Source organism: Bombus pyrosoma, linkage group LG14 (assembly GCF_014825855.1).
Source record: "Bombus pyrosoma isolate SC7728 linkage group LG14, ASM1482585v1, whole genome shotgun sequence".
Lineage (NCBI taxonomy): Eukaryota > Metazoa > Arthropoda > Insecta > Hymenoptera > Apidae > Bombus > Bombus pyrosoma.
The window spans coordinates 8,682,608-8,697,886 of record NC_057783.1 but is presented as its reverse complement, the minus strand read 5'-3'; the positions used below and the strand labels follow the sequence as shown (position 1 = coordinate 8,697,886).

The 15,279-nt window shown below is 36.3% G+C and overlaps 3 protein-coding genes across 6 annotated transcripts in view; 1 reads left to right on the top strand and 2 right to left on the bottom strand.

The window, feature by feature from the left end:
- Positions 1-454: 454 nt before the first annotated feature.
- On the bottom strand, positions 455-5,503 carry LOC122575249 (B9 domain-containing protein 1-like). Its single transcript, XM_043743953.1, has 5 exons — positions 4,749-5,503; positions 4,518-4,629; positions 4,136-4,244; positions 3,158-3,276; positions 455-2,144 (listed from the first exon to the last, which is right to left on the bottom strand). Exons 1-5 carry the CDS (start codon positions 4,872-4,874, stop codon positions 2,041-2,043), a joined length of 570 nt encoding a protein of 189 aa, XP_043599888.1. The 5' UTR covers positions 4,875-5,503; the 3' UTR covers positions 455-2,040.
- A 355-nt stretch (positions 5,504-5,858) lies between these two features.
- Positions 5,859-15,279, top strand: part of LOC122574667 (mucin-19-like) — a 46,954-nt gene continuing 37,533 nt past the window's right edge. For 3 of the 4 annotated variants that reach the window (XM_043742529.1, XM_043742531.1, XM_043742528.1), the window contains exon 1: positions 5,860-6,650. The gene's annotated coding sequence lies outside the window, so the exon portion shown is untranslated. Of the gene's footprint in view, positions 6,651-15,279 lie in introns of all 4 variants that reach the window. The other variant, XM_043742533.1, reaches the window with a different exon arrangement.
- Positions 7,371-15,213, bottom strand: LOC122574669 (aconitate hydratase, mitochondrial-like). The gene is made up of 9 exons (XM_043742538.1): positions 15,038-15,213; positions 13,508-13,662; positions 13,265-13,431; positions 11,846-12,601; positions 11,181-11,383; positions 10,192-10,480; positions 9,269-9,542; positions 8,831-9,179; positions 7,371-8,329 (listed from the first exon to the last, which is right to left on the bottom strand). Exons 1-9 carry the CDS (start codon positions 15,068-15,070, stop codon positions 8,189-8,191), a joined length of 2,367 nt encoding a protein of 788 aa, XP_043598473.1. The 5' UTR covers positions 15,071-15,213; the 3' UTR covers positions 7,371-8,188.

Below are 15,279 nucleotides of genomic sequence, written 5' to 3'. Positions count from 1 at the left end.
ATTACCAATGCACCTTCGGATCGTATGATTAATTCGTTCATGTTGATTCTCGATCCACCATTCGATCAGCCGATTATAGGGAAATTTACGTAGTTACCCGTTAGGTGACGCGTTTTATTAAATAGTTATCTCTGGTGCAAATTACGTACTCTGATTAATGCACGATGGAAAAATATTAGAAAGTAGAGAAATCTGGAGAAGGAAAGCTATCCAGTAGGGAACTGGAAGATTCCTATAGGAAATGAAAGGAGCTACGTTTAATGTACAATGGCTCGTAAAAGTATTCGTACGCTTAACGTAGAAAACTTTTACGTGTGTATTGTGCACGTTATGTGGAGGATTTTGAAATTTTGTTAGTACTATAATGAGACGCGACTGCCATATAGATATTGGCAAAATTTGAGCTCAATATAAAGTTATATACAGATGTTGTAAGATATTTGTTTACTGAAAACTTATAATTAATAAAATATTAATATACTGTGTGAATACTTTCCTTAGAAACGTATAGTGAGCGTTAAAGACGATTACACTGATTATTGTGAATGATTGCCTACTTAAATACTTTTATGATATAAATAATTATGTTAGTTAGGTATCATTACAGTGCCAATGAAATTTGAAAATGTTTCATACAATCGAACGCATAATATGTTCATAAAACTAGTTGACAAGTGTACGTGTAATTTCGCCAGCCAATATGCATAGAAATTTTCTGAATTTCTTGATAAAATCTATACCATTACTCATCCAAAATCTAAACCACTTCGTGCCAATTTTTGTTTTGCAAAAACTTAATGGGTCAAGCTACAGTTATTAGAATCACATAATCTTATCTGACATTACGACAGCCGTGTAAAGAATTGAGTATTAGTCAGGAATAATTGATACAGACGTCCTCGTAAAATCCACAAAACGTTAATACGATATTGGCGGAGGGGATGCCTACCTGTTCAATTTTACACATTTAAATTATTCCCACTTGGGATTATACTTCGTGTTGTTTATTTTTCTTGCGATAATTGCGCGGTTTAATCTAAAGGCATCAGATCTTCTTGAGTCGTTGCTCCTTAATTTACATTTTACTCGTGACATTTTCCTACGGTGTGTACCCGTAGTTCCATTAAAATTATCGCGCTTGTTTTAGCGTGAATAAATTAACAAAATACAAGTCGAAGCGTCGTCGCGCGAAATGATTTCTTTTCGTTGTCTGGAAATCTCGTTGTTTCCGAGATCACTGAAAAATTGCATGACAAATGTCATCGACAATTCTATACTGCTGTTTCTGTCTAGTTTATCTTTTATTTCAGGCAGAGAACAGAAACACAAAGTGATTTGCTGAAGCGATTCACACACTCTGGCAATGGGAGCATAGTGATATCGACAAAGGGTCAAAGAAAAATTGATAAAGCGACATAGTTCTCTTCTCTTTGTGCAATAACGGTAAATGTTGTAAAAAAAAAGAAGGTAAAACAAAAATACAATACAAGTGGAATTACTTGTTCGGTTGATGATGATGACATTCATATATCGTTTTATTTGATAGTGTAAATATTTTTTCTTTTTTCAAAAAGAGCGAAATAGGCGAGAAAAACCCCCAACATATGGAAAAAATACCAAATATATCCCAATATTATTTACAAGTTACAATTTATGTTATAAAACGTTAAACATTCTTTCAACCACATTTGGTGTTAGGGATCGATGAAAAGGTTAATTCATCGGTCAGTATATACGATACTTTTACGTTACACGAAGACTCGCTCCTCCTCGACAAAACATTACTCACACTCACAAGTACATGTTCGATTTCTAATTTCAATTAAACATTGCCTTTTCATTTTTCACAAATCTAGTCGTTCGCTTTCAGGTGTGGAAAATAAGATACATCCACGAATATTAACTTGTAAATTCGCGTCACGGTCAAAGAAACATAGTGCGGAGAAAGATGACACGAGATACGGAGCCGCCGACGCGGGAAGCAAAAAGGAAATATTAGTGTCGTAATCGAGGGCGTTTTACGTCGGCCAACAAATCTCATTACTTGTTACGTTGCTCGCCATTGTTGTAGCCCAACTTGAAGAAATCTTTCAGCACCACGTTGAATGTTACGGTAACAATACCCTCCACTCTCATGCGCGTGACTGCAATTATAAAGAAAGTTATTACTCGGGGTCGCCCATGATGCGTCGGCTTGCGAAACATCAGGTGCACGTAGCTTTCCAGCACAGTTTATGGCGTCTCAGAGTCGCGGGATTCTCGTGGCGACTGTTTAATTTGAACCACTTTATTCCAGGTCATTCTTAAGAGACGCGAAAATCATAAAATGCCTCTGCAACTGGAAATTGTACGCAATCGTGCCTGCATCCATGAGCGCGTGTCTCGATGCAGTTAGAAGGTAGATTCATATTTCTATCGGAGATATTTTTGAAAAAAGAAAAAAAAAAAGAGAAAACTGTAAATCTCTAATAGTGAAAATGGCACCTTTCCAGTTACTATGAATGCGCGTCATACGATTGACGTAACGAGTGATATAATTCTCAGAGTTGAACGTAGAGTTCTCGAAAGTGAAATAAAGCATAGAAAAAGTTTAGAAATAGAAAGCAAGGTATAATTAAAAATAATTGGCTAACACGGTAACGAAGCTTTTACCAAGATACACGTACGTATCTCGAACCAGAGATCGTGGAAAGGTAATATTCTTAAATTCGCCGAAAATGCTACAACTTGGAATATTTAAATAATTTCGAATATTTCCAAAATTCCTGCGATCACCGACAAAAGTTTCGTACCGCAAACTTGCCTCTACCGTCTACATATTTAAAAGCACAGGAAGCAACAAGCATTTTCATCGATAGAAAACTGAAAAAAGTAGCTATTGTCGGCAGTTTGCGAGAGTAACCGGAAAAGAACAAGAGGTCAGCTACGTCGCGATAGCAAACTGATATTAGTAAAATTAAACGTATCGATTAACTGGCATCGGAGGATTCGTGAGATTCTTAATTCCTTTCTATCGACCGGTACGAGAATGACGTAAGTTGACACTATCGACGTAACGACTGTCCTTAATACACGAAGTCTCGGCTGAGCTCGACTAATTTAACGTCAGGAAAAATCGTCATCGAGCGATGTGATATGCTTCAAAATATTGCCTTACGTTCCCTTCCGTCACCAGAAGCCAATATCGCCGGATCAATTAGTTCTGGCCTTCTTCCGGTTAACCAGGCCGCAAATCGTTGCAACGTCGAGGAGGACTCCGGCACGTACACGGATATTCTGCATAATTTCACAGACGTTACAACAAACGTCGTTAACAAACGATTGCGTGTGATTAATTAAATCACGTTTGATGTTGAGCAAATTGCTCGTAATCGCTACTACGTTACGGGCTAATGAATTCTCGGAGTAATTATTCACAGCGTGGCAAATAATTCGGGGAATTTGAGGGATTCGGTCAGGCGGGAAATTAGACTATGAATCACTGTGATGTTTTATCGTCTTTTTAGAATGTGGGGAAAGGGAGACTGGATTTTAAGGTACGAAATGTTTCATTTGTTATGCGTAAACTGCGATGAGAAATTGACTTTTGTGTTTTTTAGGAGTGTAATTCTGTACTGCGACTGTATAATGTAACAAAATGACTTGCAATCGGGCTGTAAACTTTATATTTTTAAAATCGTGCGAAAATAAGTACGTCCCACATCTGGAACTGTCGAAGAGCGTTAGAAAGTAATTTAAATGCAGCACAATTTTTGCAATAACTTAGATTAATCTAACAGGGGGCATTATATTTACATAATGCAACAAAACTTAGGTAAATCTGAAAAATATGCACTAAAGTTCAAAAAATATTGATCGTCGTATTAGTTGATTTTACAATAAAATTCCAATCATAGGAAGAGATCCTAATAAAATCACCATTTTTAACCATCGAGTAACGTCAGAAATAACAAGATTAAATACAGATCTATTTATCTATGTAGGGTTTTCCCCTTGCGATCTTCATTTATCTTTTGGTTCGAGATATCCTAATTTGGTGTATCGTAGTATGGTGATAGACAAGATCGTAATTACACGACGTTTCATCGCATTGTGAAATATTAAAGAATTTTCTGTTCATAATCTGATATAATACCTTTTCTCGTGTTGACCTGTTTTTAGCGGCAAATGACACACTCCATATCCTCTGATGACGTCGTGGCCGAAGATGTCCAAGCCATAAACAGACATTATTAACTGAGGCCCTAAGACAGCATTTTACAGGGAGTTGGTTATATTTCACATGTTTGATAATATTGCCTAGTTATTTTAGGAATGTTCAATATTATGAAATCCTTTGATCCTACTATTCGCTATATTTTCTATTCTTTACATATTATAAGAAGACAATATATAATACTTATATAATTTTTTCACTTTTTTAAGGAGAAGAATTCAGCAACAATCAACATATCGACCAGAAACCAAAAAATAAAATTAAAAGAGTACGTAAATCGAGTATCATTGAATCCACTCACATCCATGCGGGTTAGTACTCTTGAACGTGACTTCTAGCGGAAAATTCCAGACTGCCAGATTTCGTGGATCGCTGCTACACTTGCACATCTGCGTCAAACCTTCCTCGATACCCTAAACGGGGTTGCACAAGTCACTAAACGATCGACGATAAAATTCCGCCTTTGAAATCGATAGAACACTGCGTCTAGTCGACGCGACAGCGTGTCAGGTAAGTAAGCAGAATAACTCACGGCAACTACGCTCCACTCGGGACCAAAGTGAAATCCGTATTTGCAGTAGGCGTTGTCAACATCGTAAAACTCCGCGTGTTCGATGGATCCTGTGATCGAGAGGAAGAATTCACCTTCGACTGACATGATCAATTTACGTAAGAATCTAATCGAATTAGATTCACAAACTCACAGAAAGGAAAACTAGCTTAGATCCACGATATTTGTTTATTCCTGGTATTGTTAAAATACATCGACGTAGTACAATCACTAAAACTCTCGATCAATATAACTTCGTTAGGATGCTGATGAAATTTCCAAATCTTTTGTACGAAGCACGTAATAGATTCACAGAAATACTTTTTATAATCAGAGTTCAATTATATTAGCGAGGAAGGTTCTATGAACAAAAAGTGACTAATGGTAGGCTTATTTGTGCTGATCGGAGCTTTGTGTACGATTAAGCGAATCGGTTGTCGTGGTAACGAAGCATGCGCCTCCATTTTCCATAGCATGTGGTTCATTTCAACGGTCAAAAGACGCGGTTACTAAATATAGATGGGATCTTCCCCTTTAATATTCAGAAGGCGTCGGCTATGTTATCTAATATCTACAACAGCTTGCATTATTCTGGTAAACGTAGCCTTGACATGGTATGAAATATTAGGAGAAATTATAAGGTACTTTAATTCACGGAGAGACGAAGATGCAAATTAATTTGTTACTGTGTGAGCCTATTTAATTAGAGGAATCAAATTTAATATCGCCAGGATGCAAGGAGGGTTGATGGGAAATCTGAGAAGACAAATAAGATAAGTCCGATCGGAAATTTGTAATTAAAGTTGAACGTTTGAAGTTGAATTGGAACGAAGATCCTGAAATTAATAGAATGTCAAAGAAAAATGTGCTTTCCTTCGAAAGTATTACCCAACTAAATGCTAATCTTCTGTAAAAGAAATTGACTGCATGAATTTAATCAGTAAACCATCTGAATATTCTAATAATATCAGACAATTATACATGAGAATCCAATATTTCTTTTATTTTTTACATTTACATATTATACTGTAATATAATATTGTAAAATAACGCTCATTCTATATATGTTTTTAAAATATAGAATTGATAAAAACAGAGGAAATGAGTGCTCACGCCCATAGATCTAGTTGTTTCATAGTACAGGTGCTGCACCATGCGGCCGAGTGCCAAAGGGCATGAACGTTAGCATGTACAAGAACCTATGTATTTAAGCTTAATGTTCGGGATCTGCGCTGTTTGGCTGTACATTAGAATAGACAAGAACCTATTGAGTTGTACGTTACAAGAACCTATTTAACCGCGCGGTTCTACGGTAAAGTTCATATCTTCTTTTCCATCCAAGATAGATAAGTATGAGAATGACAAAATCGCGCAGTAATGAAACTAATTGTAGATTGTCTAAGAAAGGGAAATTGATTGGTTGCTGTATTTCTTTTAGAAAAGAAAAAAAATATTCGCTCCCAAACAATAATTAATCAGTGGAATGATTTAATAATTATAATATTTTTTCACACACGATTTAACATTAATTCTTAGTACTTGATATGTCAATTGTAGCGACATAATGAAACTTTTTTCACAGCCACGTATTCTTTTTCCTCAGCACGTACGATGGTGTTCGTTGAGACGAATTCAACGATCTTTCGTATTTGATAAAAATAAGAATTATACCGGTATCCAAATATTTTTATAATCATGAATATAATTATAGGCTGAGAATTTGCTATTATCACAGCGCATGCTTGAACGTCTGACGATCATCGATCGATCGTTATTGAGAAAATCAGTGATGTAATATATCGTTCATTTCTGTTGACTAATTTCCTTCCCTTATTAGGCCATTGAGATCTATCTCCAGTCTACCTTCATCCTTTTTGTAATAGGGTAAGTGACTTTATGAATATTTAATATTTTAATTCATATTGGAGGTGGAAAGAATGTTGGTTTGTGTTAGTTTCGAGGTTAGATAAATTTATTAAACAAGTACTTTCACTGAGTCGTGAAAATGTTATACATTGTTTAATACTTACCTTCTAGAGGACTATTTAAAATTTTATTCGATATTTTAGAATATAAATTGCTAGAATCATTTAATACGTGATAAAATGTTATTATCTTAATGATTAAATGTGTTTATATCGTCTGTTGCTGTTTCTTTTTGGCAATTTAGAAATTGGGTAAGCAATTATTCTGGAATGTTTTTAATGAATTAAAATAGTTTTATCCTCAAATCTTATTGGTTCATCATTAATTATAACGACGATTCTATAAATCTTCTAAAAGAAATCTATCGATATGTAGTTTTCGTCTTTAGCAGCAGATGATATTAACACGAATATTCAATTATGGTCTTCATAAACAGTACTAAATATTTATGTATTTTAAATGTCTGGAACATTAAACATAGCTTATGAGACCAAACACAAGCTGTCAAAAGTTTCAAAGCTACAAATGTCAATCTTTCCTGCTATTAAAAATTAAAAGGTAAATATTTCTAATCATTAATTTTTCCATTTAAAACAAACATTAAATGGGAATTATATAAAACATTATTCAACAAATTAAACACGAATACATGCGACATGAAATAAAGAACCCATAACGTTCGCTGTTCAGTACAATTTTTTATTCCTCGAGTAACAACAGCGAATCTTACATTTGATCGGATCAATCGTAAATACCTAGAAAACGGTATAACCACGATGTGTTCTAAATTGCGAACAATATATAGTATGTACAGAAGATTCCACCGAGGTAGAATAAATTTCTCGTCCGATAGAAGCATGCAATCTCGACGTGCCATCGTCGGCTGTACACGATTTAAAAATGAACACGTTGGCACGCGTGAGTTGCACCGCCGCCTTATCGACTCATGGAAATTTCCTCTCGCACTTTGTACGAAACTCGAGGAATCTCTCGACGCGTGATTCGTATTGCGATACGTGTAATGAACAATGGGCGATTCGAATAATGTTTACAGAACGATTCGATCCGATTCGCTTCTTCTATGATTTAACTGATGCGCGCTAAAAATTTGTCTAAAATTATTCTTCGTCATTCGACTTTCACCCGATCATAGTTCATTACCATTGCTTTCTTCCGTTCTTTTCTTCACCACGAATAATACAGCGGCATTGTCACGAAATAAAACGTGTGCTGTTCGTTTTTTCCACTTCTTTTATGTCCTTTTTTTTCTAAATAATCCTCTTTTTAGTTTCGAAACGTCATATTGCGCAAAGTAACGACAACAAATCTCGCCATTACGATTTTGTTACGCAAATCTACCTGGAAGATTAGTGTGTTATACCGTAACAGTCTCTGTTCGTGTCTTACTAACGATATACACACAACGAACTACGAGATCGTGGCACGTCTTCTCAAAAAACGATGACGGTTTTGCGATTTTGATGGAAGAACGTGTTTTACTTTCCGCTAGCGAGCTCCTTCATGCGATTCAGAGCCGACCCTGCTTTAAACCAGGATATTTGTTGCTCGTTCATGGTGTGGTTCAGGGTTATAGCGTCCACTTTGCCATCCTTGTGCTTGATTTCTGCTTTTACTGGCTGTAAATTAAAAGGGAAAATTAATCTTCTTTCATTGATTGTATAAGAAACTTTTTCCATTGGTTGCTAGCCAAATGTTTACCATATAGAATAGTGTAGTCGAAATTAAACATTGTTATTCAGGAATCAAGGGTTACGTGCTCGAATACTTCAATGCAATGCATCAGCAGTGATTATAATAGTATACCCGATATGTTGCGCTATCGCAAGTGCTATCTTAATGCTACCTTTGATCGTCTATATTTAGGTGACTTTCAGATTAAAGTAATTATATTATATGTCATAGTGATCTAATAATAGTTAATTAATTCTCAAAATACACTCGACATAATACTATATAGTGCTCGATTAATATTCCATAAAAAAGTTTTACCATTCAGAGATAGCAACCAAAAATTCAATCTAAAACTTTAGATTTGCATACAAGATGTCTTGGCAATCTGGCAAATGAAATGGATGATCTGGCAAAAGAAATAATTAAAGTCTTCAACAAGAGTATACCTTGCCAGGCGCCAGATCGTTCAAGCCCAGAAGACTGATTTTATCAGTAGGTTGGATTTTATCGTAATCACTAGGATTGGCGAAAGTCAGAGGCAACAGTCCTTGTTTCTTTAAGTTGGTCTCGTGGATACGGGCAAAACTCTTGACGATAATGGCACGGCCACCGAGATGCCTTGGTTCGAGAGCTGCGTGTTCTCGAGACGAACCTTCTCCGTAGTTTTCGTCACCAACGGCTACCCATTTGACGTTATTTTTCTTGTAATGTCTGGCAACATCCGGAACTTTTCCCCATTCACCATTTAGCTGATTCTTTACCTTGTTCATCTCGCTATTTTCGGCATTCACAGCTCTAAAAAATGTATGATAATTTTCGAGGCAAAATTTAGAAAATTATGAATGCTATCACTATTATGATATTCCAGATTATGAAAAATCTACCCAATGAACATGTTGTTGGAGATATTGTCCAAGTGGCCACGATACTTCAACCATGGACCAGCAGCCGAGATGTGATCAGTGGTACATTTTCCTTTGACTTTGATTAAGATAGTCATGTCGGTGAGATCTTTGCCGTCCCATTTGTCGAATGGTTCTAATAACTGTAATCGTTCGCTCGTCGGGCTTACGTCGACCTTGACGCTGCTACCGTCAACTGGAGGAGCATCGTACGTCTCCATGCCAGCGTCGAAACCGCGACTTGGAAGTTCATCACCTAGATAAGACAATTTTTAAATCATTAAGAAAATTTTATATTTATTTCAAAATATCAATTAAGCAAGTAATGTACTTCTGCGAAATATAAAACGTCCAAAGTTTGCTACCAGTATTTGAGAAACATGTGAAATGTTTCACAAATTCACTGCATCCGAATTTCACTCGTAAACAGACTTCATCATCGAAGATTGTCGCATTGGACAGAGATACGGAAGAACTTTGTTCTTTTCATAAAAGACAAAAAATACGGACAGGCGACAGGTTCACGAACGCTTTATCGCTATCTGTGCACGAAGCAGTCTCGTATAGTTAAGTAATTAACCACTCTTAACCTCAATGATCAATTTCAAAGGCGAAAGTCTACGTCCAATATTTCGCAATCGGATATCCAATTGGATCTTCGATTTAATCTCTGCATATTATTCTTAACCTTGTAATTATTCAGTACTGGACACGATAAATTATTCGCAGACATCTCTATAAAACAATCTCGTTATGAAACAGATATATACCATATGCTGTGATTCATGTTTAATCGTCTGCAAATTAACTACGATTTTGATTATCTTTTTTTATGGTTTCATACATAATGGCAGAATATTTGCATTAATGAGACAATTTGATAATAATAAGAAAATCATATTTACCAAACGGATCTTTGAGAAGGAATTCCTTCCCATCCTTGCCCTTGAGTTTATCGGTAACAGGGTTAAAGTCTAATCGGCCGGCAATCGAAAGGGCAGTGACGAGTTCAGGGCTAGTGACGAAAGCATGAGTCGCAGGGTTGGCATCGTTTCTTCCCGTGAAATTTCGGTTGTACGAAGTGACGATCGTGTTCTTATCTCCCTTCTTGATGTCTTGACGATCCCATTGACCGATGCAAGGTCCGCAAGCGTTGGCCAATACAGTGCCGCCGAAGTTTCGAAGGATATCCGCCTAAATTAAGAGGATATTAACTTTTTTAAATATCTCAGTTATTTACGAGACATTATCCATGGGAATACTAGTGAAATTTAGAACAACTTAAATATTCTTAGGGACTTAAAAATTTTGCTATATACTTTGCAATATATTCGGGATTTTTAAATTTTTAGATATATTTAATAGCTTGGAAGTTCGAAATATCTGTATCTAATATTTTTGGCATTTCGAGTGTTTACGAAACCTGTAGTATTTTTAAACGAAAGCCTACAATATCTCTGATTTTTTTATTTTGAATAATTTTGCAACATTTTTCAAACAATTGCAATATCTCGCTTACTTTTTGATACTTTGAACATTTGCAATATCTGTGATATCAATTTAAAAGGTGAGAATATTCTTCAGTCTCCTTGTTACATTGCTACAATGTTCTAACAATCTTCATCCCTACCTCTAGCGATGTATTGTTCTAGATTGTATTCTAAATCGATTTCATTGTCATCTAATTATCCCGTCATGTAAATTAACAATTTCTATTTTTTCACTGACACTGTCAAAATATCGAAGCCAAATTAAGAATTGGCGTAGGTCACGTTACTTGTTGCTAAGTAACATGTACCAATGTTTGGCGCGGTTCCAAAGAAACTATGCAACTTTGACTTTGGTACAGGCTTTGAATTCTAATCAAAAACTATTATTCTAGAAATTAACTTACAATTCCATCACGTTCGATGGTAGCACGGATCTGTTCAGATCCTGGTGTAACGTTGAACGCGGATTTTGCTTTCAAACCATGATCGAGAGCTTGTTTGGCGATGTTCGCACATCGGCCCATGTCTTCGTAAGAACTGTTTGTGCAGGAACCGATCAGGCCAACCTTGATCTCGTTCGGCCAGCCGTTCTTCTTGGCAGCATCACCTAGTCGGGGTACAAGTAATGAATGTCTCTCGTTCAATTTCTTTGATGAATTTAACAATGAACTTCTTCTAAACTTTGTACTTTCTTAAAATATGAGATCAGATACAAAGCTAAGAGGATATTTTTGGAGTCGATAAATTTCATGTTCTCAGGAGTTACATGTTATCTGAATAGATACATATTTTCTAGACTTTACACTTTTTTAAAGTACAAAGCACGAAGTTGATATTATATTTACTATATTTTTCCAATCGAGTGGAAAAATATTTACGTAAGATATTTGGAAATTATTTACATATCCTGCAAAAGAATATTCACAGTCAAATGCCATTGAATTTTAACAAAAATCATATTTACTTTATCTTCTTTTAAAGCTTTTCGGAATTAAAAAAAAATCAGTATTATAAAATCTAATCAGACACGCGTAATACCTTAATTACGTTGATCATTCACTCCACTTACCCAATTTTGAAATGGGATGAGCGAGATCAGGCGTAAACGGTCCATTGACATGTGGTTCCAAGGTAGACAAATCCAATTCGATCAGTTGATCGTATTTAGCATTAGGATCGGCAGTTAAGAGGCTTTTTTTATGCATATCCGCGGCAGCAGCGATGTCAGCTCGTCCAGTGGCCTTCAGATAGTCTTGCATACGATAATTGTACGGGAAGATTGAGGTAGTAGCACCAATTTCTGCACCCATGTTGCAAATAGTCGCCATTCCGGTACAGCTAATATTGTCGACACCAGGTCCAAAGTATTCTACGATCGCTCCAGTTCCTCCTTTGACCGTCAAGATACCAGCTACCTTCAAGATTATGTCCTTAGGGCTGGTCCATCCTTTCAAGGTTCCGGTCAGTTTCACTCCGATGACTTTGGGGCATTTTAATTCCCATGGTATGTTAGCCATCACGTCGACGGCATCGGCTCCACCCACACCGATGCAAAGACAGCCCAAACCACCGCCATTAGGTGTGTGAGAGTCGGTACCGATCATCAATAAACCTGGGAAAGCGTAGTTTTCCAGAATGATTTGATGAATGATACCGGAGCCTGGGTTCCAGAAACCAACGCCATATTTGGCACCAGCTGTCTTCAAGAAATTGTACACTTCCTTGTTGATGTCTTTGGCGCGTTTCAAGTCTTTCTCACCACCCATTTGGGCTTCGATCAGGTGGTCGCAGTGAATAGTGGAAGGTACGGCGACTTTTGGTAGTCCTGCAGAAAATTAGCAACTTTGAGTAAAGAATTAAAAAGTACCATAGATGTGTATTTATTGTTAATGGAGATTTTTTTAAAGTTTAATCGTTTCTAATCTGAATTGTTTCTCGTAAGTGAAAAAGATATTTTCTTGTTTGGATATGGAATTCTATAGTCGGGGAGGATTAATGCTAAGTAATTTAATTTTTTCATCTCAAATGACAACTTCATGATGATATCACATACTATATCGTATTTCTTGAAATAATTCCTACAAGATATACTAAAATAGAAAGCTATAATGAGCATCTTATGATTATCATATAGGACCATCTTACAATTAATAGCATTTTGTAAATGCATTTTGTTTTGTGTACATTTATATGATTAATATAAAAATTGTTTCCGGTCGTATCATGTGATTGATTTTTGCTAGACAAGCTTGTAACAAGCGTTAATACCCTTTGTGTAGGACAATATGAAAAGTTTTCATATCATCATTAATAACGCATTATTGGCTCAGAATGGCCCAATTGGAGAAATTGCACAATTCATCTTTTATAATAAAATTACTACATGAATTCTTATTTTTTACTCAAACGGCAGTATATAAGAGAATGTCTTCCTAAAAAGAAAAATAGGAGTCCTTTTTAATTAAATTACAAATGCTTTAAACCATACCAGAGCTAATAAATTGCAACATGGCCATCTGGGCAGTGGCATCCTGCATAGCCACACGATCAGGTCGCAACCTGAGGTAGCTAGTACCACGGACGATTTCCTGTTTGTCGGGTTCATCGAGATGAGAATACAAAACTTTTTCGGACAGTGTCAGCGGTCGGGTCAACCTACAAGTATTTTATCATATGCTCGATTAGGAAATCAAAGATACTGTGCTTGATTATGCAGACATCTCATACTCGCCTTTTCTTCACCACTTTAAGTTTTTCCTCTAACTTGTCGTACGGAAGATAGGTGTCCTTATCGAATTTGGACATTGCCACCTTGTTGGCGGCAAAATTCAACGCGCTCACACTGAAGCATCTTTGCTGGATGTCTGTCGCAAAGATAGCGAGTTTCTAGAAATGAAATTCACTAATTAATCATCGTATCAATCTTTGAATATCAAACGAGTAAGAAATTGAATTTAAAAGATATGGAAGTTATGTTTCAAAAAAAGTAAAGAATGAGAAAGTTATATCTGCATGTCTTAAATTAAGTCAACTCAGGTACGAATTTCAGAAATAATTTATGATAGCATCTAATTTGTGAATAGTATACACAGTTACGCGCTATACCTGAGCCTGATATATATTAGCGTAATTAATGTTTATTGACAATAGCAACGTTTCGCTTGCAGATAATGCGAGCTTAACATCTTCGTATGATATGAATAAAAGTGATTTTATTGTTAACGGTTTAGTAATATTCCTCGAGTACGCGAGGAAAACTTACGGCTATACGACAAAAACACGATAGTTGAGAAGAAGATTATTAATAATGAAATAGTTTAGCTATATCTCTACTTTACTGTGTCCTTAACTTGTTACGTATAAGTATGTACATGTGACGAAATAGTATGAATAGATTCATCTACATACAACAGTTACGTAATTCTTTTATTCACGAAGACTAAAAATTTGCTCAACTTCTCACGAGATATTTTGGAAAAAACCATTTACCGGAAAGTATATAAAGTATACAGTGTAATTATTCTTGATTCAACAGCATGCGCTCGTTATCAGTTAGTATATATATTCTTATCATATAAAAATTTATCCGACGTCTCGAAGAAAAACCAACGGATCGAATTACCGATTGATGAATATTTTCCATTCATCTTTGTCTGTCACGCAGCCCTGGCGCAATGGTCGCAAACCTAACCTCGAAATCTCCTAAAAATGTACTCATTATATGCAATAATTTCGAAAGATATTATGTAACGTGTCTGTATCGTCCTATTCGGTCCATTTCCCTAATCACTCGTACATTGTTATTATCGCGATATATCTTTCTTCACTACACTATCTTAAGTGTTCCAAATGCGCCACTGCTCCAAAATACCCATCAGACGGTTTTGTCCGATGATCGTCACAAAACCTGGCAATCAAATTATAGAGTACCCTCGAATGTCACGATGAAAATGTAACACGATCATTTTCAGTTAAGATAATCAAATGGGGAACAAAGTACGGCGAATACTCATCACTTGAAAGATCATTGCTCTCACAGACCATGGTTAGTTGATTCAAAAAGAAAAAAAAATAAATTTTTGTCAACATTCGAATCAATGATCGATAGTTTTCCACTTCAACATGACACGATTGACCTTGATAATGGGGTCGAGCGGTCAAACTCGAGGCACAGACTGATTTAATATCACTGGTTCAATTTGATATTCTTCGACGATGAAATTCTTTTGGTATGCAAAACGTTAAAGAAAATTAAGCATACCTGATCCCGAAGGATTCGGGTGCAATACGACATTCTCGTGATAGGAAACCTCCTGGTGACGTCGCGACTCGTGAAGTGGATTCGTAGGCAAAGAGAAGCGCAGGCGCGAGACGAGGAACACCAACAAACCGCGTCTTCTCTGGTGGCAGCCCTTCTCAAACCGGCCACTAGAGAACTGAGTGAAATTCAGCTTAGCTTCCTCATGTCAATGCAGAGGAGTCACGCATGCGCCCCCTTTCTTC